Here is a 27,701-nt window from a genome sequence, read left to right as displayed (position 1 = left end):
ATCGACGATGTCGAGTCTGACGTCGATATTTGAGATTATGATGGGTGTGAGTTCGGTTTGGACAATGATGCAAGCATATATAGACAAAACAGGCAAGATATGAGCGCATATACCCCATGTGACCGCGATTAAACGTACCATCTCCGGGTAGACTCGTGCTAGAAGCGGAAACACTAGATGACGTAGATGCAGGTGAGGAGGTGCTCGAGTTGGGCAGAGACGAGGATGAAGGAGAAGGGTTGGAAGATGGATTAGAAGAAGATGAAACCTGCGTCCGCGGTACGGAAGAAGGAGTGGTCGTAGTCTCATCAGAAACGAGTGTAGTGGCGGGCGTAGATGAAGACGGCGTAGAAAATAAAGGCGAAGAGGACGCAGGCGAAGAGGAAGAAGAAAGCGAAGAAGAGGAGCTAGAAACGTACGAAAGCACAAACCACTGTTAGCGCTCTCCAAATCAAGAACCATGGTAGTCAGCAACTCCAAAACAAAGTATTCGGGGCAAACGTTAGATCGTTTTGGCGTGTCCATCAAGGGGGATTGTGCGCGCCAGTGATACGTCCGTAAATGTATCCCGTATCCGCTCCCCGCGGTTTTACACTCATGACCATGATGGTTATTCCGTAATATGTACAAGAAAACAAAGAAAGGGGCATAGAGATTGGGACGCAAGTACTCACAGTAACGGAGTGGATGAGGCAGTCAGAGACACATCGACCGGTCCTATTGAGAGTTGCCGTGCATGCATCATGTTGATGAGAATACCCTGTCTCCACGAGGAGGAAGGAGATGGTGAGTAGCCGTAGTAAGGGGGAGAGTAGAGGTATGGGGAGGATGACGAGGGGGGAGGGGAAGAGTCTGAATGAGTGAAGACGTCGTTATCATAGTCGGCAGGTAGCAAAATGGAAGGAGTGTTCTTAGAGCCAGAGCCAGAGCCAGCGTTTAGGGAAATGGAAGCATGATGTCGATAGCTCGGCGGCGTTGTCTCAAATCGCGCAACGCTACTAGCGCGTACCAGGATATCTGAGTGAGCAAGCGGGGCATAGGAGGCGCCGTCATTCAGATTGCAACTCTCTTGAGAAACAAATTGCCCGCGCGGTGGTACGGATTGCGGACGTGAGTCGCGAAAGAGAGGAGTTGAGGCGCTGCTCGTTGTTGACGAATGCAGTCGAGAGGAAGATGGAGAAGCGGGCCCAAGTGGCTCGAGAGGTGAATCGGGTATCGGCATGGGATCCGAAATGAAGTCGCCGTCGGTTGGACAAAAATAGATGACCAGCGGGGATGGCACGGGGGACGCGGTTTGTGTTTCGAGCGTCGTCGCAGAGGACGATGCAAATGAATATGGGGGTGGTTTGTCGATGTCCACGTCTAGAGGGAGGCCGGGCACGGGGAGACGGTGGCACAACGCGACGTCGTCGTGCTTGTCGCGACGAGTGTCTGAGAGCAGTGCGAGGTCGTCGAGCCACCGTGGATGACGGATTAAGGAGAGGGGGGAGGGGGGCTCGAGAAGGGATATAACGTGCAGAGGCAGCAGGTTCACGTTCTTCGACGCCGCCAACGATGACAACGTTTTTGGTAAGCTGCACGAGGGGATCAGATCGTCGGGTGTACTTCGCCACGGAGTGAGCGGAGAAAAGGAACACCAAGATCACGTTTGAGCCTCACCTTGCTGTTACCTCACAACCCGCAGCAGTTCCTTAGATAGACGGTGCTCCTCGTCGTGGGTCTGTCCGTGCGAGGCTCAGCAAAGATATTTGCAGGAGAGGGAGAGCCAAGGGCGGGAGAAGGAAACCGAACAAGGTGCAGCACAAAGAGGAGATTTCCTACTCAATGCAGCATGCGGACGTGGTGTCCAACCAACGGGCAGCTGCAAGTGCCAGTAATTAATTACGTAGATATCGCTTTACCGATCATCCAACGTCATCCCGGCGAGTCCAACACGCCGTCAATAGCGCAGGTACCGTGGTTTATTGCAAGTAAATGGTTTCTTCAGCTCCATATATTCCCGTAAAAGCAATATTCAGCAACTCGACCCCTCCTCTCGAAGCTTTCTTGTGTTCAATCCCGGGGAGGGTGTTTGCAATTTGGACAGCAGTACTTATAAAAAGTGCTTGACGACGACGCGCCGCCGAGAAGCCAACGTTTCAACGTCAGAAGCGCTGCCTTTTGTGGCGACAAGAAGTGATCCGCGCCACTGTGCCGGAACTTTTATTCCGATCCGTCCCCATCCTCGTCCTCATTCGGGCAATCCATTCCTCTTTCGCTCGTGCTGAGCATGACGTCGTCATCCTCTTCTCCCCAAAGAACAATCACGTCGAGCATCTTCTTCTGCTCTCTGTCGCCCACCCCAAATATTGCGGTCCCCCTGCTCGCGGTGGGAAGTAGAGATAAAGTGGAGAATGACCATCAATACAGCCCTCCCGGCCTCAGTCCCGCCAACTCAACAACAGCCGAGATACTGGCGCGCTCCCCATGCGGGGCATCGATCCGATACACCACCTCGGTGCACGCCGTACGCCCTCTTTCCCGCAACTCCATTACCAAATGTCTGCCACCTCACATCTCCCTCTCACTGAGTTTCAGCTTGTAACCAGGGTGTAAACATACGCATATGCCACGCTATACACTTTCACGCGCTCGAGGCTCCTTATCCTAATTCTGTGTTTATGCGTCTCTCGCGGGAGAGTTTTCCCCTCCTCTCTTTATCACTGAATCACACGGGCTAACTGCACTCAAATAAGCGCTGACACAGCAATCTAAGTCTCAGATACGCCGCCGTCGGGCTGTCTGCCGTCAAAATCCACAGCGTTCGCGTCAGGTACCTGATAAGAATGTAGGATCATCTAATCACCCGTTGGCCGCCGTCGGCACATTCACAGTCTGTAACGAACTCTGAAAGTCTAAGTTATCTCTCAAGCACAGATGAACTTACTTAGGACGTGCTGCCTTTATCTGTAGGTTCAAGTTACGGATGAGAGGTGGTCGTCTGACTGTAGCTCTCTCAGGGCCTTCCGAGGCGAGACTTAGCTGAATAACCCGAGCTCACACGCGAAATGCACTGACGCACAATCCTGCATCATTCTCGAGTTCTGGACGCCCTTTCCTGGGATGCGAGATCGTTTGAGCGGCTTAGCGCCCAGTCGACTCAACCAAGAACGGGACCCCCGCAAGCTGCTAAAAATCCTCTGTCATCAGCATCTAGGCCTTGTTGCCACCGACGTCAACACCGGCATACGTTAACACCAGCAAATGCCATGATCGTAGCTGTCCTTTACATATTCAAAGTTCCGACCAAGCCTCGACCTCATTCAAGAGTAGACAGGAAGTGCTGCATCCTCTGTATCCCCCCGCGCGCCGCTCGTGCTTTGCATATCATCCTTATCCAATGTTGATTTCGACCTGTCAGGTACACGCTTCGATGTACTCGCGCGTGCGATCTGCTTTAATATTGCATCAGAGTCACAAATTCGTTCAGTCGTTACACCTTCGCGGGAACATGAGCGCTCAGAGTCCTTGTCAGGTCATTTAACGTTTACTTCTCAGTCAACCACGCAGAGGTTATGGCGTATTTTAATGCCGTGTATCAGCCTGAGGAGGATTACCCACGTTCTCCGTTACTTTGCAATAGACTGTGCTTCTTACTGAAACTAATCCCTTCGCTAACCCTCACAATGTCACCTAGAGCCATAGCCTGCATACAAGGTGATCTTGGCGCTCCCGTTGCTTCGTGAACGATGTGGTCGAGCCACCCATACGATATTGCCTATCTTAACTCCTCGTACCTGGATTCAAAATGTGGTTCACTAGAACCAGAATCAACACACGCAGCGAGGGCTGCACGCCATATTCGCGCAGGTTCCCGGTTACCGGGGGGTCAGCCCGGTGGACACAAAAGGTATCCGCATTCCCCTTATTTGCGGATACAAACCTCGTGGCACTATTCCCCCGGAGCTTGAGAGAATACCGTTGCTTCGGGGTTCAAAAGCACGCACGGCTTCCACTACAGGCAAACCGCCTCATTCGAGTGCCTAAAATCAACAAGAAAACGACCTGGAATGGAATCATTTCCGGCAATATTTTCCCTTGTCGAAAAGACACTAAATAGTTTTCATGCTCTGGCCGATTTTCAGGCGGCGGAAATCATATGTCCTTCCATTTATAGAAAGTTTGCCGGCGCGGAGACTGAAATCTGACACCAACTTGCCATTTTAGGGCACTCGTCGTCTCAGAAAATGTTAACTTTTCTGTCCTGCGGAAATCTACAAGAAAATGATTCCATTCCAGTTTATTTTCTTGTGGATTTTCGACATGAGAATGAAGCGCTTTGCCTGTAGTGTTCTCATCTCGTTGTGCCCCGGGATACGCCTAAAACTTGATCCCGTCATTAGCACAAGGGCGACAGTGGACAGGACGGCGGCCGGCGAGGCTCCTGCGAGGATTTGTTCTGTTGGCAGCACTCCTTTTGCCCCGGTACGACCGCGTTTTTACCACGGAGTCGGCATACAGCGAGCGAAGTCGACAAAGCAAAAGCTTTGATAGGTTGCAAAGAGCACGTCACAACCAATGATGAGAAAGTCATTTTTTGTTTGCAGTTATTTCTAGCTTTTGTTTTCGCAAGCTAAGCGCCACTTCCGTGCTGACCGCTTTCGCCGAATACATATGAGTACCTGCTTGTGTATACGAGTCACCACCTTACCTAAATACCGATCAGGAAGAACATCATACATGACCATAATCCTGCTGTCTCCACCAACTCGATGGCAGCGGAGATGAGTGGCTGCCTTGCTCTCAAGGTATGCTGATGCAAAGCAGACTTGGGCATGCCGACTTCGATGTGACTTCATTTTATCTGGGAGTTCCAAGTCTTCTCTTGACACCACGATATTGCACAGCATGCACATCGTGCAAACGCTTAAAAACCTCAGTTATGTATAACTTCGACCAAAGAGCCTTTAACCGGGACACCTTGGTGAAGAGAGGCTAGTGAGTGAACACTAGCATTGCGTATGCCACCCCGGGAAAGCGGATCACGTTTCTAATTCCAGGTAGGCAAGCCCCGAAGTTAGTGGCATTTCAGAACATGAGTTGTCCGAGTCATGGGCTAACAACCACTTACAAGCAAGCATATCAGGGACTTCAGGGCTGTGTCGGGCACCATAAAGCGTGCCAGCTAGATTTGTGTCAAGAAAGAACATGAACTACTTCAATGAGGAGCAAGTTCCCTCGGAGCGGTTGACCGGAACCGGTCATCAGAGAATACCGAACATCCGGACTGCTTCTTCCGACCTTGTCTTCCGAGTTCCGACGCCGAGGTGTCCTCCTTCCTGTCCATCACTTAATATTTAATCAGGCATCTCGAGGTAGATGCTACTCGCCTACCGTCGTCGAACGAGACGCGAACAGAGTCAAGGCTTACTTCGAGCGCCGGAAACATCTTGGACTAATCGGCCGAAGCTGGGTATTTTCTTGAAAGGCGCGGTTTTGAGGGCACAGTGACGGTTTGATTCAACCCTGTGACGCTGCCTCCGTGATGGTAGGGAACTTGAAATCGGGGCTCGCGCGTTTCTGCCTGAAAACCGGTCTTAACTCCTTGTACCACAATCTGGCGCTAGCCTATTGATAACTCGCACTTGCATTCGCTTGCCAGGAAACCGACATCAACGTTCGACGCTTCCCTGCTAGCTGGAAAAGGACTTGTCCGACCGTACAGGGCCCTATCAAAGTGAGATACTGTGTAGCTTGAAACCGGATTGATAAGTTAATCTCCGCTAAGTTACAGCAAGTGAGTACGCGTATCACGGCTGTCGAGATTTCCGGTATTGAACAACGGAGCAGCTCCCTTCTCCGCACCATCCCTCTGCTATGGAAGTCTTGGATAGCATACGCATAGATGACGAGATCTGGCGCTGCATACATGGCGAATTTCACATCGACCAATCTACATACCGACTGTCGCCTGGTCGACCGAGAGTTCGTCCTCAGTCAGTTCCGTCGTGAGGTCCGCCGGCGGCTAGGAGGTATCATGCAGACGCCAGATAACGATACCGGGCGTTTGCAAGCCTAGAGAAACGTCTTCTGGACCACACTGGATGTCGTGACATACGCGACGCTGTCGCACAGGTGGGGAGACGGGGAGCCGATCTATGCAGACTATGTGCGGCGACGGGGAATGCGCCAACGCCAAAGTGAGCAGCAGCGCCGGCGCCAGTCCACCATCCACATGCATCTCTTTCAGCGCCAACGCCCGGATACGGGAAGCTCGAGCGACTCCTTGCGGAGACGTCGAGGTACGGCATCGAGTTCGCATGGTCGGACGCGTGCTGCATCTGTATGGATGGCTTGGGCCGCCGATCGTATGACGACGCGGGGAGAGGACGCAACATACGCGCTGATGGGCATGCTCGGCGTCAGCATCCAGATTGCATACAGCCGCCACAGCGAAGGACGTGCACGGGCATTTCGGCAATGAAGTACTTTTCATGTTAAATGGAGATTTCGTGGCGGGTCGTGAAGCTTGAACAGTACGAAAGGAACGACGCGAACGATGATGGAATGTAAGAGGATATGTATGTGACACTTATGTATAGTATGTGCGATGATGGTCAAAAGGTGTGTCTGCGCAGTGACGGCGTTAGCGGGAAGGGCGGCGAAGAGCTTCAGAGGGCGTACGTTGGGAGAGTGGTAAGACAAGAAGGTTCTTGAAGGTTATGAGGTTGGCGCCCTGGATAAGTCGTCAGGACAGTAGAGGGCAGGGATATGGATGCATAAGAACAAGTATAGGAAGGAAACCGTTTGAGAAAGTCAGGTAAAAGTGGTAATACAGTCTCCTGTGGCTCCGCGAAAGCTCTATAGTAAAGACAGCGGGAAAAGGAAAACGGAGAAGAAAGAGATAGCAAGGAAAGAGTAGGTGTGATGACGTCAACCCTGTGACTGGTGACGTTGGGGAATCCCCCGCGTCGGGAGCTGGTCGCGTAGGCATAGGCAAAAGCATGGAACAGAAGATTGCATCTTTCCCCTTTCCTCGTAATAAAGTATAGCTGTCGTAGCACATTACACAGCAAGCTCGATGTCGCTCAAATTCGAGTTCTCTGTCCGCGTATCGATTGTCGCCCGGCTATCCTGGCTGTTATCGACCAACTGTACAAACATCCACCCCGTATCAGCATTGATCTATACCTTGTCAACAAACTGATAAAGAAAAGGAACGTACCTGACCAATAGGCCTCGAATAATCCTCAAAGTCCTGCAGAGTCGTCACACTCCGCCCGCCTTCATTCTCACCGTATCTCAACAGCCCTGGCCTCAACAAGCCGTCCGTGCGTGCAAGCACATCGGATAGCGCAGGCGAGGGCATCGGCCCGCTCGCGTTGAGCAGCGAGCTTAGCGTCGGCTGCTCTTGGAACGGGTTGGCGCCGGGGTGCATGGACGGCGGCGGCGGGAACGGCGGGAGCGGTGCTGGCGCTGCAGAAGGGAACGCACCAGCTGCACCAGCTGAAGTGGCGAGAGAGGTGGGAAGGAACGGCCATGCGGGGACGTTAGGGCCTGCTGAGCCGCCGAGGAGCGCGGGGGAGGGAGATGTTGATGCCGACGTGGTGGCTGCTGGCGCAGCGAGATCCTGCTTTATCGAGTCGGAGGTGGAAGGTACAGCCACGGACGAGAGCTTGGACTGGTCGTTTTTGGGCAGAGGAAGCCCGAGCGGCGAAACGGGATCCGCGTCAGGGTTGGAGAGGACAAAGCTCATCGTGGGCGCCCTCTTCGGCACAGCTTCTCCGTGGCTCCCGTGGCTCGTTGTGAGGCTACGTGCGTTCGAACTTGCGCTGAAAACCGCGTCGAAGGATGCCGACGACGTAGGCGACAGGACATGAGTCTCGGCTGAGAGATCGATGGGCATCGGCGGCGGCGGGCTACCAATGACTGTAACATTCCCATGGGACGACTTGGTGCTGGAACTCATATCGCTTCCCTGCCCACCTCTCAACCGTCCAAACAGACCCTTGACGCTTCTGAGCGGGGCCGAAGGCGTAGGCGCTTTCCCTCTCCCTGCTTCAGTATCCCCATTCTTCCACCTCCTCGACGTCGACTTGGTCGGTCCAAGCAACGCACTCTGGCTCGAGCCCGTATTCGGCCGAGAGCTCGCATTCCCGGACGTGGCCCTCCTCGACTCAAGGCCTTGTCCACGATAGGCGTGCGCAGCGCCTTCCTGCGAGCTGCCCACCATATAGACGCCGGAGTCGTGTCCCGACATTGCAGAACTCGTAGGGTAGTCACCGTGTCCCGAGGAAGACATCGCATGTCCCAAAGAAGATGTAGCGTGGCCTTGAGAGTTCAAGCCGATGCCTTGCGAAAAGCCCCTGGAGAGCAGCTGTTCGTGACCGTGCCCAGAAAGCGAGCGCGAGTGGGTGTGTCCCAGGAAGTGGCCGTGCCCAGACGATGAGTGTTCGGCGCTCAGGAAGCGCGCTCGCCCTTGTGCAGCGTTGTCGGTGCCGCTGAGCCATGCCCCCGCACTGAGACCAGGTGAAGACATGCGCGTGAGGGGCGCGGATTCGGGACTGGCCTTGAAGCTGGGGCTGGCAAGGGAGTGATGCGACGCGAGATATGCACTGGGCGGATGAGGTTGGCTGGGTAGCGATTTGTTGGCGTTGTAGAGTGTCGAGCCGTACGGACCGTGCTGAGCAACCGGGGGAAGTGACGGGACTTGCGGGAACGGTATCGACAGTTGCTGCGCGCTAGGGGTGGAATTGGCATGCGCCATAACCGTCGACGTACTCACCGGCAGCACCATGCTCATGCTCCCGCCGGTGTGGTGCGACTGGATTGGAGTTTTCTGCTGTTGCTGCTCTGGATAAAGCGCAGCCAGTACCCCGGCATACCGATTCTGCATCTGCTTCTCCTCCCCAAAACCCTCATGTCCATACTGCCCCGTACTGTCACTGCCGCCCATCTTATCCATTGTGGCAGAACCAACATTGGAACCCATAAAAGTGCTCCCCCGCCGGCTCAGGATCTCTTCAGGCCCGTCGTCTTCGCCGTCAAGAGGTCCGCCGGGGGCGCTTGAGGGCGTGTGCCCTGCAGGGTTGAAGTCGATGGCCCGAGCCGACCGCTGTAGGCGTCGATGAGCAAAGAAGAGCCACGCCGCTCCAAAACCAATTGAGGCCAGCACTCCGACGACGATTCCCGTGATGGCGCCGGGTGAGTGCACGCCTCGGCTGTTATTTGGCCCCCAATACGTCCATCAAAAAGAGATTGGTTGAGAAATGCGATTACGCACCTTGTCGAGCCTGTTACTTGCGTATACAAGCTTCCGCTCGTGATGACCACCCACGTGCTCGTCACCCGGCCAGAGATCACGCTTGTGTATGTGAAAGTTGACGTCCACGCCTTGGGGGTCGTCGTGACTGCGCTCGTCGCCAGCACCCGGTCGGTCGTCACGATCCCTGACGGCGACACGCTGGGCATGACCACGGAGGAGCTCGGCGTGACCACGGAGGAGCTCGTCGAAACCCGGTATGGACCCGTGCTTGTCGCTGACGGGGGAGAAGACGAGCTATCCGGTGTGGAGAAAGTTGTGGGTCTGTCCGGCGAGGACGTTGTTGTGGGTCCGTCTGGCATGCTTGTTGTCGTCTGAGGTGGCGGCAAACCGCTCGACGTCGACGTCTGCGGAGGCGGAATTGACGATGTCGAATCTGATGTCGACATTTGAGATTATGGTGGGTATGAGTTTGGCGTGCACATTTATTAATGCATGCATATATAGACAGAACAGGCAAGATATGAGCGCATATACCCCATACAACCGCAATTAAACGTACCATCTCCAGGTATACTCGTGCTAGAAGCGGAAACACTAGATGATGTAGGTGTATGTGAGGACGTGCTTGAGTCGAGTGAAGATGAGGACGAGGGAGAAGGGTCAGTGGATGTGATAGAAAAGGATGAAACCAGTGTGCGTGATACGGAAGAAGAGGTGGTCGTAGATTCATGAGAAACGAGTGTGGCGGTGGGCGTAGGTGAAGACAACGGGGAAGACGAAGACGAAAACGTTGATGCAGATGAAGACAAAGGTGGAGATAGAGACGGAGACGAAGACAAATGTGGAGGTGGAGATGGAGACGAAGACAAAGACAAAGACGAAGGTGAAGACAAAGACAAAGACGTCGGGGGAGAGGAAGGTAAAGAGGAAGAGGCAGGTAAGGAGGAAGAGGTGGGTAAGGAGGAGGACGTAGGTAAGGAGGAAGAGGTAGGTAAGGAGGAAGAGGTAGGTAAGGAGGAAGGGGTAGGTAAGGAGGAGGACTTGGGTAAAGAGGAGGAGGAAGGTACTGGGGAAGAGGAAGGCACAGAGGAGGAGGAAGGCGGAGAAGAAGGGGACGAGGAAGGCGAAGGTAAGGAGGAAGACTTAGGTAAAGAAGAAGAAGAAGGCACAGGGGAAGACGAAAGCAAAGAGGAAGGCACAGGGGAAGACGAAGAAGGCAAAGGCGAAGAGGAAGGCGAAGGCGAAGACGAGTATAAAGGCAAAGATGAAGAGGGAGGTGAGGAAGTGTAGGAGGAGCTAGAAACGTACGAAAGCAAAAAGCGCTGTTAGCGCTCTCCACATCAAGAACCATAGCAGTCACCAGTTGCAAAATGAAGGATTCGGGGCCAATGTTGGGGCTCCGTTTTGGCAAGACCATCAGGATTCTTGTGCGTCCCAGAGGTATACCCATGAACGATGGCTTTTCCGCTCGCGTGGTGAAGCTCATTCCAGCATGTACACAAAGAAAACGGGGAAAGGGGGACGAAAATGAGGAAGCAAGTACTCACGGTAACGGAGTTGATGATGTTCCCAGCGATACACCGCCCGATCCTGTCGAAAGTTGACGCGCATGCATTGTGTTGATGAGGACGTCCTGTCTCCACGACGAGGGAGGAGCTTGCGAGTAGCCATAGTAGGGAGGAGAGTAGAGACACGGGGCGGATGACGAAGGGGGAGGGGAAGAGTCTGAATGAACGAAGATATCGCTATCATAGTCAGCAGGTAGCAAAATGAAAGCAGCGTTATCAGAGCCAGAGCCAGTGTTTAGGGAAATGGAAGCATGATCGCTATAGTTCGGCGGTGTTGCCTCATATCGAGTGACGCTCGCGCGTACCGGGGTATCTAAGTCGGTACGCAGGGAGTAGGAGACTTCATCATTCAGATTGCGGCACGGTTGAGAATCAAGTTGTCCCTTCGGTGGTACGCGTTGTGGACGTGAGTCGTGGAAAAGAGGAGCCGCCGCGTTGCTGCTTGCTGATGAACACAAACGAGAGGAAGATGAAGGAGCAGGCGCGAGTGCCTCGCTAGGTACAGTGTCGGGTATCGGCAATGGATCCGAGGTGAAGTCATCGTCCGTTGAACAAAAATAGATGACCAGCGGGATTGATACGGGGGACGCGGGCTGTGTTTCGCCGGGTGTCGTCGCGAACGATGAGGCTAGGGGATATGGGGGTGGTTTGTCAATGTCGTCTAGAGGGACGCTATGCACGGAGAAACCACGGGGCAACGTAACATCGTCGGCCATGTTTGTCGCGTCGCGATCGGGTCTACTTCGCCACGGAATGAGCTGAGAAAAGGAACAACGGGATCACATTTTGAACCTCACCTCGCTGTTACCTCACAACCTGTAGCAATTCCTTGGTGCCAGGCCCATCAAAGAGATTGGCGGGAGGGAGACGCAAGGGCGAGAAGATGAAATCGAACAAGAGTAGAACTTCCTACTGTTTTTTGAATGCAACATACGGACGCGGTGTCGGGAGCTGCGAGTGATGGTGGGTGACAATACTTGGTAAATGACGTATAGTTTTACAGATCATCTAACGTCATCTCGCGTCCAACACGCCGTCAATAGCGCACCGTGGGTTATTCCAAGTTCATCGCTCCTCCAACTCGTTTTGTGGTGTTAACCCTATGAACCTTTGTAATGGCGATAAAAAAGTGTTTGATGATAACGCGCCGCCAGCACTTGGGGCAAATGCCGTTATTACCTCCGAGAATATCATTCCAGAAATCTATCGAAAAGCAAAAGTTCGCTAATCAATTTTCACGAGGAAGGAAAATTCATCAGAGAATTCACCGGAAAAGGAAAAGTATAATTGATGACTCAGCCATTTGGCGGGGGCTCGGAGGCACTTAATCCGTATCAGACAATCTGATAGGATAACTTTTGCAATGGATTTTCCTCGGGAAAAAACTAGTTGGCAGATTTTTGCACCTCGATGGATTCTTGATCGATATTCTGGTAGGTAATATCGGCGTTTGCCCGTAGTGCAAGAAGCCAACGTTCCAGAAGTGCTGCCTTTTATGGCGATAAAAGTGAGCCACGCCACTTTGCCGGTATTTTGTTCACGCTGAGCACTGAGCACGAGTCATTGTCATAAAAACAATCCAGTCGATCTTCCTCTTCTGCTATATGGCAGCGCTGCGGAGGCCTGCTGCGCCTTGCAAGGCCTCCCTGCCCCGTGGGGGATAAAGAGATAAAGCGATCAACATCCACCCCCCAATCCCGCTAGTTAACTCAGCGCGCTCCCCACGCGGAGCATCCGATAGACGGACACCACCTCGGTGCATGTTGTACGCCCTCTTTCCCGCAATTCCATTCCTAAATGTCTGCCATCTCACCTCCCTCTCACTGAGTTTCAGAGCTTGTTATCAGGGCGCGAACATGTGCTTGCGCCACGCTGTACACTTGCACGCGTTCGAGACACCTGATCTTGCTTCTTTGTTTGTGCATCTCTCGCGGAAGGGTTTGCTAGCTCTCCACCTCAACTCTTGGTCGCCGAACTGTACGGGCCAACCATCTCAAGCAGGCACCATGTCTCAGATAAAACCTATGTCAGCCTTTGTCAGCCATTAACCATGTCGCTTTCGACCGTCAAAATCAACGCGTCAGGTACTAGATCAGAACCTTGGAGCATCTAATCGCCGCGGGCCGCCGTCGACACACTCGCAGTCTATAACGAACTCTGAAAGTCTAAGTTTCTCTCAGGCACGATTCATTGACGTCATACTTGGAGTAGAATAGACAAGAGCGCTCCTCCGACTCGACGGAGAAGGGACGCCCTCAGTCAGCATCCTCTGTTTCTCGCCAAACAAAGGCTACACCGGCGTCATCATTGACATACGCTGGCCGCAATAAGTACCATGATAGCAGTCGGCTTCTACAGATCCAAAGTTTCAACCAAGGCCCGACCTCAGTCAAAAGAAGCGCTCATGGCTTGTAAGCGCAGCACTCTCTGGGTTCTTCGGCACGCGTTCGCCGCTCGTGTTTTCTATGCCATTACTTTATGTCCGCCGTTGTTTTTACATGTCAGGTACGCGCTTTGCATGAGAGCTATTTGCACAACAAATACGCTCGACCTTTGCGGGGGACACTTGACGTACTGAGTTTATCAACGACCTCGGCGATGTCGGAAAAGCGTAGGCGCTCCGAGACCTTGTCCCAACTCCTCCAACGTTGACCCCTCTGTCAACCACACGTAGAGTCCTGGCGTATCCTAGTGCTTTGTAATCACCTAAGAGGATCGACTGCGCTCTTCCTTTCCCTATCACACTCTGCTTCTTACTCAAAATGACCCCTTGGCTCGCCCTCACAATGTTACCTTAGAGGCCCAGTCTGTATGACCTTAGCGACCCCAACACACCTATATAACCCCTCGTATCCGGTAACCATAGTCCACTAGCCCAAATCAGCCCACGGGAGTAGCTTACAACGAGGCCTACACGCTAAGTTCGCGCAAGTTCCTGGTGCCTGGGGGGTCAGCCTGGTGCAGAGCACAAAGGGCACCTGCACTTCCCGTTGTTTGTGGAAAACAAAACTCGTGGCAACATTTCCACGGAACTTGAGAGAACGCTGTTCCTTAGGGGTCAAGAGCATGCATGTATTCTCACCCTGCGGAGTCCCGGGCTACGCCTAAAATATGATCGCGCTACGAACAGTCGTTGGTAGGTCAGCGGCCGGCGAGGCTCCTGCGAGGATGCGTTCTGCTGGCAGCACTACTTTACTCCAGTAGGACCGCGTTTTTACCATGGGGTCGGCATACAACGAGCGAAGGCGACAAAGCAGAAGCCTTGATATAAGCTCGATAGGTGGCAAAGAGAGTGGCTGGCCACCGGAGATTGCCGAACTTCCAGCCTGTGTACTTCTTCCGTATTCCGACACCGAAGTCTTCTGCCTCCTGCCTTGATTCTACTTGCCTACTCTCATCAAAGGAGCCCGACGCGAAGACTAGGCTCAAGTTTCCCTCCGAGGCCCAATGATAACCTGCGCTGGTCGGCAGAAGCTGGAAGCTTTTCCTCAAATGCATGGTTTGAGGCACAGCTCGATTTGGTCTTGTCGCTCTGCCTCCGTGATGGTAGGGAACTTGATATCAGGGTTCACGCGTTTCTGCCTGAACACCGGTTTTTAACTCCTTGTCTCCCCAAGCCAGCGCTGCATTGATGACTCGCACTTGCATTCGCTAGCCAGGGAACCGACATCAACGTTCAATACTCCCTGCTAGCTGGAAAAGGACTGGTCCAGCCGTACAGGGACCTATCAAGGTGTGATACTGAGTAGCTGGAAGCTGGAATGATCCATTAATCTCCGCAAAGCTACAGCAAGTGAGTATGCGTATTATGGCTGTCGAGATTTGCAGTACTGAACAATGGAGCAGCCCCCTTGTCTGCGCCATCCCTCAACCATGGAAGTTGTGGATCGCACCCACATAGACGAAGAGATCTCGCGCTGTGTACATGACGAGATTCCCATCCGACTAATCTACATCCCAACCGGCGAACTGGTCGACCGAGAGTTCGTCTGCAACCACTTCCGTCGTGAGATCCACCGACGACTAGGAGGTATCATGCAAACGCCAGATAGCGAAACCGGCCGCGTGCAGGCCCAGAGCAACGTCTTCTGGACCACACTCGACGTCGTGGCATACGCGACACTGTCGCACAGGTGGGGAGATGGGGAGCCGAGCTACGCAGACTACGTGCGGCGGTGGGAAGCGCGCCAGCGCCAGAACGAGCAGCAGCGCCGGCGCCTGTCCACCACGCACGTGCGTCTCTTCCAGCGCGGCGCAGGCGGAGGTCCGCATGATGTCAACACGCCTCCGCTAGCGCCAACGCCCGGATATGAGAAGCTCGAGCGGTTCCTTGCGGAGACATCGAGGCGCGGAATCGACTTCGCGTGGTCGGACACGTGCTGCATCGACAAGAGCAGCAGCGCTGAGTTGGATGAATCGATTAGGTCCATGTTTAGGTGGTACAGGAACTCGGCGCTCTGCGTGGTGCACCTCTCGCAGACAACGTCCGTGCTCGACATGGGGCAGGACGAGTGGTTCCGTCGTGGATGGACGCTCCAAGAGCTCCTCGCACCATGGAGGGTCAAGTTCATGAACAGGGACTGGCAGCCGCTCACGAACGACGAGAACGACAAGCGGATCAAGAGGGTGACCGCTGCAGACGGGGAGCCACAGTCGACGTCGGGGTTCAGCGTCAGATCAGGTCTCCTCGGCCGGGGTAACTGGAGCATATCCAATCAGACGTTGATCGGTGTCGTATGCGAAACCACACGTATCCCTGAAGCGGTCTTCGAGCGCGAATATCGTCCACGGACCATCAAGATCGATGAACGAATGGGTTGGGCCGCCAATCGTATGACGACGCGGGGAGAGGACGCAGCGTACGCGCTGATGGGAATGCTCGGCGTCAGCATCCAAATTGCCTACGGCGAAGGGCGTGCACGGGCGTTTCGGCGCCTCTTCGAGGCCATTGTCCAGGACGTTCAGGATCCCTCGGTTCTTCACTTCCCGCATCCATATGTACCACGATCGCCGAGCGACTACCTCACAGACGACCCCATCGATTGGCGACGGTGCAAGCTTGCGCAGCAAATAGATATGGGCACTACGCGGCAGGGTCTTCGTATTCGTGTCGCTGTCATATCCGCGGAATTCGTCGGCACTGAACCCTCTGGCAGTGATTTTCGATGCCAAGCTCTAAACGATACCAAATTTGAGCCCAGGGATCTCAACTTTGACCCGCGAAGAGTGTTGAAGAAATCGGCTCTGGGAATCGTCGCATACTGCGAGGTGGAGGCAAAGTCAAAGATCGCCTTCTCGGAACATGTTATCGCTTATCTCCTGACATCTTCTTGGGAGGTTCATCATGAGGATGGCCATGATGGCTGGGGGTCCTGGACCATTAACGATGGCGATAACGTCGAGAAATGGCAGCTTTCTTCATCGTTGTTTGGTTTCGACATTCGAGGTTCTGACTTCTCCAATGCTGTGGACATTACCCAAATGCAGGTTTTCTTCGTTGACAAGCAACACGTTGAGTATTATGACCTATGTGTTCCGTCTCATCCACATTTACGGTTAGACATGTCGCGATCGTAGTCCCTTCATGTTGCTTGCGATATTTATGTTGACAATTCGTCTGAGTATGTTGCTACCTTCTAATGGCCTTATTTACCAAGTAATTACAAGTAGTTCTCGGTCATATGGTTTGGTCGGCGTTACTCTAGGAAGGACCCACTTACCAAGATTGCGACCTGAACCATAACCCCAAGTTAGGTGCACGGCCCGGACGCTAGCACCCATGACCGCCTCCCAGTCTTCCATATGAACACCATGACTCTCAGATGGCTCTCGCACCTATATAGACCCGCCTCATCCGCCCAAGAGCGGCTTTCCGTCCCCGCTATCTAGCGCAGCACAAACTCATCACATCACAATGACATCGCACGCCCTTCTCACTGCCTTCAACGCAGCCAAGCCCGCGCTCGGCGCGTGGATCACCCTATCTGAGCCTCTTACGGCACGCCTCGTCGCAGGGTCGTCGCCTCATCTTGACTGGGTCGTCATCGACTGCGAGCATGGGCTCATTTCGCTCAATCCGGGAGCGTCGAACTCTATCCAGGCGATCATGAGCCTTGGGGAGAAGGCACCGAGCGCGCTCGTACGTATCCCGGCAACGGGTGCGAGCGCAAGCACGAGCTGGCAGATCAAGTATGCGCTCGATGGAGGCGCGAGGGGTGTTCTTGTGCCTATGGTGAGCTATACCTTGATAGATGCATCAGAGAGGAAGCGTTGACGTGAAATTGGCGAATGTAGGTTGAGAACGCGGCCAAGGCACGCGAGATCGCTTCGGACGCGCGATTCCCTCCTGTTGGACGGCGTGGGTTTGGCTCCCCATTCAACCATGGCTTCTGGGGGCTCTCCGCGGCGGAGTACATGCAAGGGGCAAACGAGTCTGTTATCGTGATGGTACAAATCGAGACCAAAGCCGGTGTGGATCACGTCGAAGAGATAGCAGCTGTCGACGGTATCGGTGCGTGAGGCGCTTGTTGTCCGAAGCGCATAACCTAACCTGGGCTTGCGGTAGACGTTCTGTTTATTGGTCCATACGATCTATCTTTGGGGCTTGGGTACCCACCCCCGTCGCCTGACCCGCACCCTGAGGTCGAGAAGGTCATTCATCAAATCAAAGATGCCGCTCACAGCAAAGGAAAGAAGTGGTGAGGACCATTCCATATTGCTCCTTCGTATCCAAGGTAGCCTAACGAATTAATAGCGCGATGTTCTGCACGAGCGGGAAGCAAGCTTACAAGCGTGCCCAACAAGGGTTTGACATGGTGTGTTGGCTGATGTTTGATTGTGCTTGGCTGAGGTGTTCTAATCGCGACGTGAAGGTCAACGTCACCAATGATGTGGCAGCAATGTCGGAATCGCTTGCACTGAATCTGGCAGCGGCAGCTGGTGAAGGCGCGGCGTAAAGAACTACTTGGGACCTGCTGGGGCCTGCTGGGGTTGCATCAACTGGTGGAGCAGGATCAATTCCATGTGACAGGCAGTGACGTGCCGATATAGCAGCTTATAGCAGCCAGCACAATCTTGAAGTTGAGCTAAGTAACTGTATCCAGGTTGTACTTATATTTTGTGCTTTGCACCGTAAGATGAAGAACTCAACAGACATAGACCAGCGGCGATGAAGGGACTAGTGGCAGGCACAGGCACGTCGCATCAGCAGGGCCATTCATCTCATCCGGACGTCGTGTATTTTGCGCGGGGAAGAAGCAAGGACTTCGGCAGCACTCCCGAGACGTGACATAAGGATCAACGCATTCAATCGAGCTCTCAGCTGAGCTGATACCACTTGATAGTGGTTGATACCATCAAGATACGTTGCCCCTAAGCCCTAAGATGATCGAAGAGCATACTGAGAGCATGTTCGACAGAGACAAAAATCTTTTGGAAAACCACAGGTAAGACTGTGCAAGTGTATAACGAGAAGATTTACATAAAACCTGAAGCCGCGCACGAGAGGACATTCAATACGTCGGAGGTAAAGGCGGGCTCGGCCCTCGGATATGCCCTGAAAGAACCCGGCCTTTCAGTCCTGGCGACGTTTTACATACGAAATTCACTCGGCGGGCTTGACAGGTTCGAGAGCCCGCTTGACATGTGGAAAACACGGCCAAGCAGCTCCGTCCGTTATATAAATCTGCCAACTCACCTTTGCTTACCTCCCAACAACCAGTCTTCGCCACTCACCAGCTCAACCAGCTAACCCCCACACATTCTTTACCAACCCCACTCTCATTATCATCTAAGATGTTCACCTCCGTCCTTGCCGTCCTCCCCCTCGCCGTCCTCGCCGTCGCGACTCCCGCTCGCCTCGACGTCCGTGGCCAGTGCAACACCGGCTCTGTCAAGTGCTGCAACACGACCACTGACGTAAGTGTTTTATACCGCATTGCATTCGCGAGACCTCGGGGCTGACATGCTTTCTTCTTCGGTGCACAGGCTAAGACCGCCAACGATGCCCTCAGCGGTCTCCTCGGCATCACTGGCATCCTCGAGGGTATCACCGGCCAAGTCGGTCTCGGCTGCAGCCCCCTCTCCGTCATCGGCTCTGGTGGTGGACAGTGCAACCAGAAGCCCGTCTGCTGCACCGGCAACACCTTCGTACGTAACTTGTCTTATCTCGCTGCTATCTGCTTTTGCTAACCTTCTCCGTAGAAGGGCCTAGTCAACCTTGGTTGCTCCCCCATCAACCTCAACCTCTAAGAGGTTTATATCCCTAGCGTGTTAGCGTCATTGATTAGCTCTGGGTTTACCTATTTGCATTAGCGTAGTAGGAACTCCCAATCGAATATCTTGGATTTGATTACCTTTCTGCGTGAGCGACTAAGAACTGAGATGGTATTCCGGCCATGAAGAACACTGGCATTATGCTGTCTGCTGGGGCTTGACCTCGATTGAATAATGAACCTTGTTGACAGGAACACGATGCAGAGCATGTCATTTTGTCGCGTGCGAACCTTGTTCCCAACAGTCATCAAGGTACGAAAACCAATATTGACCAGATGGCTCCTGCCTAACACTTCGATCAAACCACGGGTAAGCCATACTGGCATTCAGGTCAGCGTTCGTTTTCTTGTGACCAGTACTCACAAATCGTCACAGAAACCTCGCTTCACCTGAGATTACATGCACAAACTCCTCACGCGGATTGACCAATTGCTCGGACGATACGTCCATAACAAGGTACCCGCGCGTCTCATCTACATCCCAGAACGGAGACTCGTGAACAGGAGCTTCGTACTCGAGCACTCTCGCGAGAGGCTTTGCCAAGCCTTCGCCGGTTACCCTCGCAAGGTATCAGAGGTATCCCTCGAGGCGGAACTCCGGAAGACAATCGCGTATGCGACGCTCTCGCACCGATGGGGCCGGAAAGAGGCCACATACGCGGACTACGTTGCGTTCTATGAACGGTGGAAGAACGGCTCTGATATGGCGCGGCACTCTCAGGATCCGGGATACGTGAAGCTATGGAACTTCTTGGATGCAGCGTCGGCCAGGGGGATCCAGTTCGCATGGGCGGACACGTGCTGCATCGACAAGAGCAGCAGCTCTGAGCTCGACGAGGCGATCCGCTCGATGTTTCGCTGGTACAAGAACTCGGCGCTTTGTATCGTACACCTGGCGCAGACGCGCTCGATCGAGGATATGAACGAAGATGAGTGGTTCGGCAGGGGATGGACGCTGCAGGAGCTCCTCGCACCTTCGAAGATCAAGTTTATGGACAAGTGCTGGAACCCACTTGTCAGTGGTGACAACGACAAAGGGTAAAGCATTCGTGTTTACGCTGATAATATGCATCTCATACCGATGAACTTGACAGGGACGAGAAGATTCTTGGCAAGGTCACGAACGCGACAGGTATACCCATAGATACACTGAGGTCCTTCGAGCCACGAACAGACAAGTTTGGCGAAAAGATGTCCTGGGCCTCTAGGCGGAGCACGACGCGGGACGAAGACTCTACGTACTCACTGATGGGTATGCTCAACGTCAGCATCCAGACCGCTTACGGCGAAGGAGGCCCCCGCGCGTTCCGCCGCCTACTGGATGCAGTTGTGCGCAAGGCGGAAGACCCATCCGTGATGTTCTTCCGCAACCTGCACCTCCCCGAATCTCCGGCAGACTACTTCTCAACACCCCATACTGGAGGGGGTTGGGACATCCCGGAGCCACTCAACTACAGTCTTGACTTGCGCATGGGACGACGAGGCTTGAAGGTCAGGGCTCTTGTTCTGCCCGTGCACAGGCTGTACTTGTATCCCAACGCTCGCTGTCCGTCTCTGAACAACGCATTCGTGACAATAGCTCCATCGGTGAACAAGTCCCTGTACTTTGTGCACCAAAAGTATGCACTGGGTGTCGTCAGCTATTATAGGATCGAAGGGACATCACGCGTCGTTCTCCCCAGTAAAGTTATTGCGTACCTTCTTGGCGCCAACCCGGAATCCATGGTCGAGATGCATGCAGAGGGGTGGCATACGGAGGTTAATCTTGTGAGCCACGCCCGGCAATCCGCAGAGAAATGGAGCATCGTTCGGCCGTTGTTTGAGATTGAAATCCCTGGGAATCCAACAGCTCGCGGGAGGTTCCCAAGCAGAAGGTCGGTCTGTACGGATAGTAGGGTAGCCATGGGAAGCGGGATGAGGTTTGATGATGAGAGGTGTTCAGGGTATTACCTGATAGATGAACGGAAGGTTGACGCAGAGTACCATAACCTTTACATCCGCCCCAGGGAGTCGTGAATGTATGATAACGCATGCAATCAAGTTGTCTCAAAGGAGCAATATTGGTGAACCAAGGGTTTCAAACAACCGTTCGAGACATTTAGCCTCCAAATTTCTTCGAAAATAAAATAACCCGGACTGATCTTGACTATCATGAGAAACTTCATAGGATTGGAATCGCAGGGGCTCACTTGTGTCCTGTAGTATGAGTGGGTACCGGAACGAAATCAATGCTATCCTCCCACCCCTACTCGCCGTGGCGTTAGTGCCTGTACCGATCCTTCCAGGTTCAAAATCCGGCATGCCAAAACCGGAGCTTAGCTTTCTCAACGCTTTCCAACTGCAATCACGCGGAGATGGGGACGAGATAATTTTACTGATGCTGATGAAACAGCAGCAAGATGCTACAAATTTTCTACGCTTAGATTATAGCATCGAAATCAAGCTGGCCCAGAGACGTTGCAATTGGCCAAACAATAAGGTGGTACTCCATAGCAGATTCAAGAACGTTGCAAGGTTCTCATGTGAGGGCGAGCTGTGTCTCTACTCTGCAGGTCCTTGCTTCTTGGATCAAACGCCGTTTGTCATCCTCCCGAGGAGTGCGGTCAGTGCAGATACATTTGTTCGTTGCGAAGTGATCCATGCTATTGGTGATTTCCCACTCCAAACCGGAGAACTCGTCAGAGTGTTAAATACTCGTTTATCCATACACAGTTTTCGCCAGCCACACGTCGTCTCGCATAGGTCGGCATCCCTACTTGTCATGGATACCCCCCTCACGCCCTCCGAAGAATCCTCATTCATTCATTCCGATGGCAAGCCATCGTCTCCCCTCCTCAATTCCAAATCTCATGGCTTCTCTCAACGCCTATTTATCTTCGTGGTACTCCTAGCCATAGCCATAGGCTTCACAGGCATCGCCTTTGGCATGCATCTCACCATTGTGGTTCGAGACAACGGAGGTTTAATAACCACCTCTTGGGATGCTACAAAAGTCGGCTCGGAAATTCTGAATATTTCCACTGCAGCCTTTGTCACGATCTGTACAGATGCAGCAGGATATGTTCATTCAATTGCCTTACGTTCGGCTCTTCTTGCAGAAGAGAGGCTTCATTTCAATACAAACGGGCGTTTATTCACAGCAACGCGAGAGCGCAGGTGGAAAGGGGCCAATGGTGTCTTCAGCAATATCCTCATGGCATTTCTGTTGATGCTATCATTCAGCTCAGCATCCGACCTCTTTCCCGCATACACCGTTAACCACGGCTACTCGGAGTTTCAGCTCATTAGCATTTATCCCGCCCCTCTCTTTACACTAAGCGTCTGTGTTCTTCTGTGAGGATCTATCGCCATTTATTCCCTGCGAACAACTCCAATAATAACCTAGGATACGTCTGCGCTTGGCGTCACTGCTTCTGCCCTTCATGCTAGTATAAATCGACCCTCTAAGGAACGTTGTATGTGCGACGCATCCGATGCTGGCGACCTCCGATCCGCTCGAACCACACGTTCTACTCAGTTATCGGCATGGAAAGCGCGTCGGGACATCCGTATAGCGCTGGTCATCACTTGGCTCGTCGTATGCATGTTTGCCGCAGCAGGGATTTATTGCCTATGTTTCAGTTTAAACCACGCAGAAGATTACCTACGGTCTTTCCAATGGACCTTTATGACGATCCCAGGCGCGCCGTCAATCGGTTTTATGCCAACAATGGACTGGTTTTGTAATAGTCCTGAACACGGTCTGTGCCACACGCAGAATCTGTCTGTGGCGTACTTGAAGCTGTGGGCAACCATGTTTGCACTAGCTTTCGCTCAGCAAGGGCCACTTGCACTTGCTTTGCATCTCGCCGGACTCGTTGTCAATACTTTGCAGGACGAACGGCAACGGAGGGACATGAGCAGACCCTGAGGCCTCAAATTAAGAATGGGCGCCATCCAGGCGTTTCTCACTGGTTCTCTAAACGTGCTTTTTCTGTTAGCAAAACCACTTCTTCATAAGTAGATAAATAGACCCTCGCTTAGAACATATTTGCCGATGACTAGTTAAACAAAGATTGGATGCTTAGCTTGAGTTGCACAATCGCTATGATGGGCAGTGGCTCTACTACGTCTTGGACTTGGTATCCGGTTCAAGTAAGCTCACATGAGATATTGACTTTTCTACTATCTAAAAACCGTTGACAATCATTTTATGACAGATATTGAACTTTTCCTTTGCCCTTGCAATATTGTCGGCCATTCTCACTGCAGTGGCGCTGCGTCGTCCTAAGGGGCCCCAGCCTGCCGCTTACGGACACATTCAAACGCTAGCCAATCTCGTCGATGAGTGGCCTCTCGAAAGCCAGGAAATTATTTACTGGGGACACAAGGGATACTACGAATGCGATGACGATGAACAACAGAGTCAAGCCGAGGGAAGAATTAAAAATGTGGTGCCACGCGGGCACAAGTTCGGAACCGTCGGAGGCGGTGAATATGAACGCATTGTACGCGTGAGTGCTAGTTTTCTATCGTTGTTAAATCAAGAAGGTTTGAACAAACTTACGATAATATTGATGCCGCAGGTGAAAGAGCACGGCTCGTCTCGGCTGTAAAAGCATGCTTACGCTTTACGAGTCGACGATCTTGTGCCAGACCGTATATAATCTATTCTTCAGCGGTGCGTTGTACTGGGGTACGCGCCGCTTTCTTGGTATATATAATGTAGACACTCGGCCTGCACTTCGCTAATATTCCCTGTAGCTTCTTCTCGTACCCTTTCTCGCTGAACTCCGGAAGAGATATAAACTTCGTATTCACTCCATTCCTTGTGACACTTCTCGCGATTTATATGGCCCGTCAACATTCCCTTGAGTAGTATTATCCTCACTCGCTACCCATCGCGTTAAAAGCTACCTAGAAATGCCACGCTTTAATTGCCTATGGGTGCTCTAGAGTGGCTGTAAACAAGGTCAGAGACTGCGATGGGAAGAGACAGAGAAGGTAGTTATGTGCATACCTGAAAATCAGGTACATATGTTTTTGCAGTGCGTGGGCGATGGCCTGTATACCGCGCGGTACCTCCTGCCAGAGAACGTGGTGCACACCAGGGCGTACTGGAATACATAAACCATGAGGCGGGTATAAACATGATTTACAGGAGCGTGTTCCTTGTAAGCAGCTCGTTTAGACGACAAGAAATTGGGTTCATATGAGAGAGGCAGATTCTTTCGAGGTGGGCTGCCGGGGCATCGGGTTAGCATGTCTTTCAAGGCTGCCAGCACTCCTTAGATCATGATCAGTAGCTTTTGCATTCTTCGTCCGTTATATCGCCGTATTCATTTCCATCTTTTTATAGAACTGAGCACTCGTCAATTTGTTGAGAATGTTTGCTCGATGAAGCGGAGCGCTGAGCAACCGAAAACGATAGCGGCGTCCCGAAGAAGCCTTTACCCCTGTTTATGTAAGCTTTCGCACGATCTTTCTCGTTCCGTCAAGTGCACCCGAGCTGCTCAATTTCTTCACTTTGTTTGCACTTTGTCTTTGCCCTCATCGCTGTGTCCCCTCGTATTAGTTTTCAGCATTTTCGCCTCATGTTCCACTCTCACTCGCTTCCCGTCGTTCATAGACTCGCTAATCCTTGCACACCCTCCTGCATGGGGTTTTGCGGAGACTATCACGCTGTGTCGTATTTTTAGGCGTCTTCTACGGGACAAAACGGGCTCGTCGGAATCTCCGCAACGTCCGCACGGAAATCTCTCATATACGCTCGAGGGCATTCGCGCTTGAAACTGCCACTGGTCAACTGCCCCTTTCCTCTCTACCTGACGCTGCTTGAGGATGTCTTCTGACGAAAAGGACGTAGAAAACGGCTTCCGATCCCCTTCGCCGTCTACCGGCGCCGTCGAACGTTGGAGGACGTACCTCTTCCAAGACGTCGATGGCAAGCAATGCTCATTCCCCCTGATTTCTTACTGCTTCATGACGGGTCTTATGTGAGTAGTTGATGGCTAGGTCTAAGGGCCCTCTAAAGCCCATATTCTCCCTTACAATTCATATCAGTAACTCTGTTGGTTTCTCGGCGATCTACGTTTGGATGGCGTTCCAGACAGGCAACACCGTCCAGGTATGTTCTTTCTATAGCACCGCTCGGGAAAGATACTCATCAATCGGTCTTCGCACCACCGTTCGATTGCAGCTCTCGCTCGCAGTCGCCCGTCTCTTCAATGGTTCGCACAACTACGAATTCCAGCTCCCTGACCGTCTTGCTCTCTGCTCTCTGCTCACCTTCATCGGGGGTGCCTTCATCGGGCGCATCGGCGACAAGATGGGAAGCAATACGCGTGCCTGGCTTGTCCTAGGCACGTTCATTCAGACGGTCTTCACTATGGCTGCGGCGATCGCAATCTGGAAGAGCGGAGAACCCGCGGTCGCGGACGCACGGAGTGACGTCGCGTGGGGAAGCGCGCTGTCGTTCGTCTGTGTTGGGTTTATGAGCGCTAGTATGGGCTTGCAGGGGATCATGGGAAAGAGGGTGAACACGCAGTTTACGACGACTGGTGAGTTCCTTCCCTTTCCCTCCCCCGTTCATCATTCCCCTTCTCCGCCAAATCCACACTTGCATCGCCACCCATCGCCGCCCTGTGCCGGTCGTCGGTTTACAGATCGGTAGCCGGGCTACATCTCCCCTATCGTTTCGCCCCCCACTTCCCCTCACATTTGACGCGAAGCTTACGTACCCTCGCAAACAGTCGTCCTCACTACGACCTGGTGCGAGCTCATGGCCGAACCCTCTCTCTTCAAAATACGCAAGCTCGTCAAGTCGCGCGATCACAAGGCGGTTGCTATCTTTGCCTGCTTTGTCGGTGGCTTCGTTGGGCGTGCGATCCTTGATCGTGTTGGCTCGGCCGGAACGCTTGGCGTTGGGACAGGCCTCAGGTTCCTGGTAACGCTCAGCTGGATATTTGTTCCTGCGAAGAAGGGTGCTGCGAAGAAGTAAGAGGCGATACAGTTGGATTAGCTTTCACGATCCAAGATAGAATCAAGACTTGGAAGTACATCCATTTGTGTCACTGATTACACGCTCTCCGCGTTCAACGCGCTATACTACATGATAATTTCATGGCATCTGATCGTAGAATGGTTTTTATCACTTGCCAAGTGTCTAAAATACACCACAAATCTGGTCCGTGGTATGGAGTGGACATCTCCGAAGATGGCTGAAGCCGTTACCATGGATAGGACATAAGCTTGATGGCCTGTATCATAATCATGGAAGCGATGGATCATAGCCTCCGTAAATGTTCTATGCGAGCGTATAGCGCATTGCCTCCTATTGGAAACTCCAACCATTTGATCAGATCGCGATTGATTCTCCAATTCAGCCTGATGAGAGGCCGACATTGCTTTTGCGATTTTCCCATACTCGGTTTTCTCGTCTTCCTCCGTCATGTCATGTTCTAGAGACTAATCGTTTCGTAGCGGTTTCAGATAGGCAAGCTATATTCTCGCGGCAATATGACACCATCGTGAGCGGCAGATCACCACCATCGACAGGAGAACTTCTATGCGTCAGTGTCCACGATTTCTTACAGGAGGAATGACTTTTGACGCAGCTGGGATTATATCGTATAAATCCAGCCACCCACCTGATAGACATACCGATACCATAGGAGGGGATAAAAGGGCGAAACTGTACACTGGAGCTACTGAATCAAACCGTCTATTTCGTACGACGTTTAATTTTCCCATTTGTTTATTTCTGATCGAGTACGGTCTAAACATAGTTGGTTACAGCCATACGCACATCAGAACAACAAGAATGATCATCATATTACCTTTCGTCATAGGCGACAAAGAGTTTTTCAGGATAGCTATAACAAGGTGCAAACGGTACGTAGTAGCTTTGTGCTCATCTTCCCAGTTGAATGCGTAACCCTCTTATGGTCCCGTCAAGTGATCGTTCACCCAGAAAAACAACAACAACCTCAGAACAAATGCTTTCAAAGCAGCCAGGCCCCAAAGCTACCAATAAACCTTTGCCTCCACTCCCCCCTTCCAGTCATAAACCTCTGTCCCGGCTGATATCTATCATTACTCTCTTACTCTCACTGCTCGTGGGATTATTGTTAATCGTTCTCGCAGTGTGCGGTCTCCAAAGCCGAGATGATACTGGCCTGGGCTGGATCGGTATCTTGGCTAACAATCAGAATCCCAATGTGCCAACTGTCTTATCGTTGTCTTTAAACGGCATGGTTACTTTGTGCACAGAGGCTATAGGCTATGTCCATGGGATTGCCTTACGATCGGCCTTAATAACAGAAAAGCGACTTCATTTTAATACTAATGGTCGTCTGTTTACGGCTACGCGGGAACGTCGTTGGACGGGTCCTAATGGTGTACTCTGCAACATATCTGCACTCCTTACCACAACATTATCCTTCTCGGCCACCTCTCTTGCTATCACGTCACAGCCGACAACTGTCGGCGACAGCAGTCCCATTTTCCCCATATTTGTCTCTGCTCCATGTCTCATGCTTCTAGGATCCTGCCTTATATTTCAAGTATCCCTCTCCCTCTACGCTATTTTCACAACCGAAATTGTAACGTGGGAAAGCACTGCACTTGATGCAACTG

General features: G+C 52.5%; 6 protein-coding genes across 6 annotated transcripts; 5 read left to right on the top strand and 1 right to left on the bottom strand.

The window, feature by feature from the left end:
- Positions 1-6,586: 6,586 nt before the first annotated feature.
- Positions 6,587-11,528, bottom strand: CONPUDRAFT_168373 (uncharacterized protein; the record flags this gene model as incomplete). The annotated part of the gene is made up of 6 exons (XM_007774626.1): positions 6,587-6,609; positions 6,664-7,131; positions 7,205-9,200; positions 9,263-9,677; positions 9,804-10,540; positions 10,792-11,528. 5 exons carry the CDS (start codon positions 11,526-11,528, stop codon positions 7,045-7,047), a joined length of 3,972 nt encoding a protein of 1,323 aa, XP_007772816.1. The 3' UTR covers positions 6,587-6,609; positions 6,664-7,044.
- A 2,661-nt stretch (positions 11,529-14,189) lies between these two features.
- Positions 14,190-16,525, top strand: CONPUDRAFT_168372 (uncharacterized protein). The gene is made up of 2 exons (XM_007774625.1): positions 14,190-14,605; positions 14,659-16,525. Exon 2 carries the CDS (start codon positions 14,686-14,688, stop codon positions 16,387-16,389), a length of 1,704 nt encoding a protein of 567 aa, XP_007772815.1. The 5' UTR covers positions 14,190-14,605; positions 14,659-14,685; the 3' UTR covers positions 16,390-16,525.
- Positions 16,526-16,726: 201 nt separating this feature from the next.
- Positions 16,727-17,514, top strand: CONPUDRAFT_62471 (phosphoenolpyruvate pyruvate domain-containing protein; the record flags this gene model as incomplete). Its single annotated transcript, XM_007774189.1, has 3 exons — positions 16,727-17,044; positions 17,107-17,323; positions 17,378-17,514. 3 exons carry the CDS (start codon positions 16,727-16,729, stop codon positions 17,512-17,514), a joined length of 672 nt encoding a protein of 223 aa, XP_007772379.1.
- Positions 17,515-18,606: 1,092 nt separating this feature from the next.
- CONPUDRAFT_62577 (fungal hydrophobin) lies at positions 18,607-19,062 on the top strand (the record flags this gene model as incomplete). The annotated part of the gene is made up of 3 exons (XM_007774192.1): positions 18,607-18,729; positions 18,805-18,960; positions 19,015-19,062. The coding sequence occupies 3 exons, from the start codon at positions 18,607-18,609 to the stop codon at positions 19,060-19,062; spliced, it is 327 nt and encodes a 108-aa protein (XP_007772382.1).
- Positions 19,063-19,485: 423 nt separating this feature from the next.
- Positions 19,486-20,444, top strand: CONPUDRAFT_62402 (uncharacterized protein; the record flags this gene model as incomplete). The annotated part of the gene is made up of 2 exons (XM_007774183.1): positions 19,486-20,100; positions 20,187-20,444. Coding segments are annotated over 2 exons (873 nt in total), but the record flags the coding sequence as incomplete, so codon positions are not given.
- Positions 20,445-24,647: 4,203 nt separating this feature from the next.
- On the top strand, positions 24,648-26,200 carry CONPUDRAFT_110039 (uncharacterized protein). The gene is made up of 4 exons (XM_007774624.1): positions 24,648-25,060; positions 25,128-25,191; positions 25,264-25,624; positions 25,817-26,200. Exons 1-4 carry the CDS (start codon positions 24,906-24,908, stop codon positions 26,062-26,064), a joined length of 828 nt encoding a protein of 275 aa, XP_007772814.1. The 5' UTR covers positions 24,648-24,905; the 3' UTR covers positions 26,065-26,200.
- Positions 26,201-27,701: the final 1,501 nt, after the last annotated feature.

Source organism: Coniophora puteana (genome assembly GCF_000271625.1).
Source record: "Coniophora puteana RWD-64-598 SS2 unplaced genomic scaffold CONPUscaffold_12, whole genome shotgun sequence".
In the NCBI taxonomy this organism is placed as follows: domain Eukaryota; kingdom Fungi; phylum Basidiomycota; class Agaricomycetes; order Boletales; family Coniophoraceae; genus Coniophora; species Coniophora puteana.
This window is presented reverse-complemented; position numbering and strand designations above follow the sequence as displayed.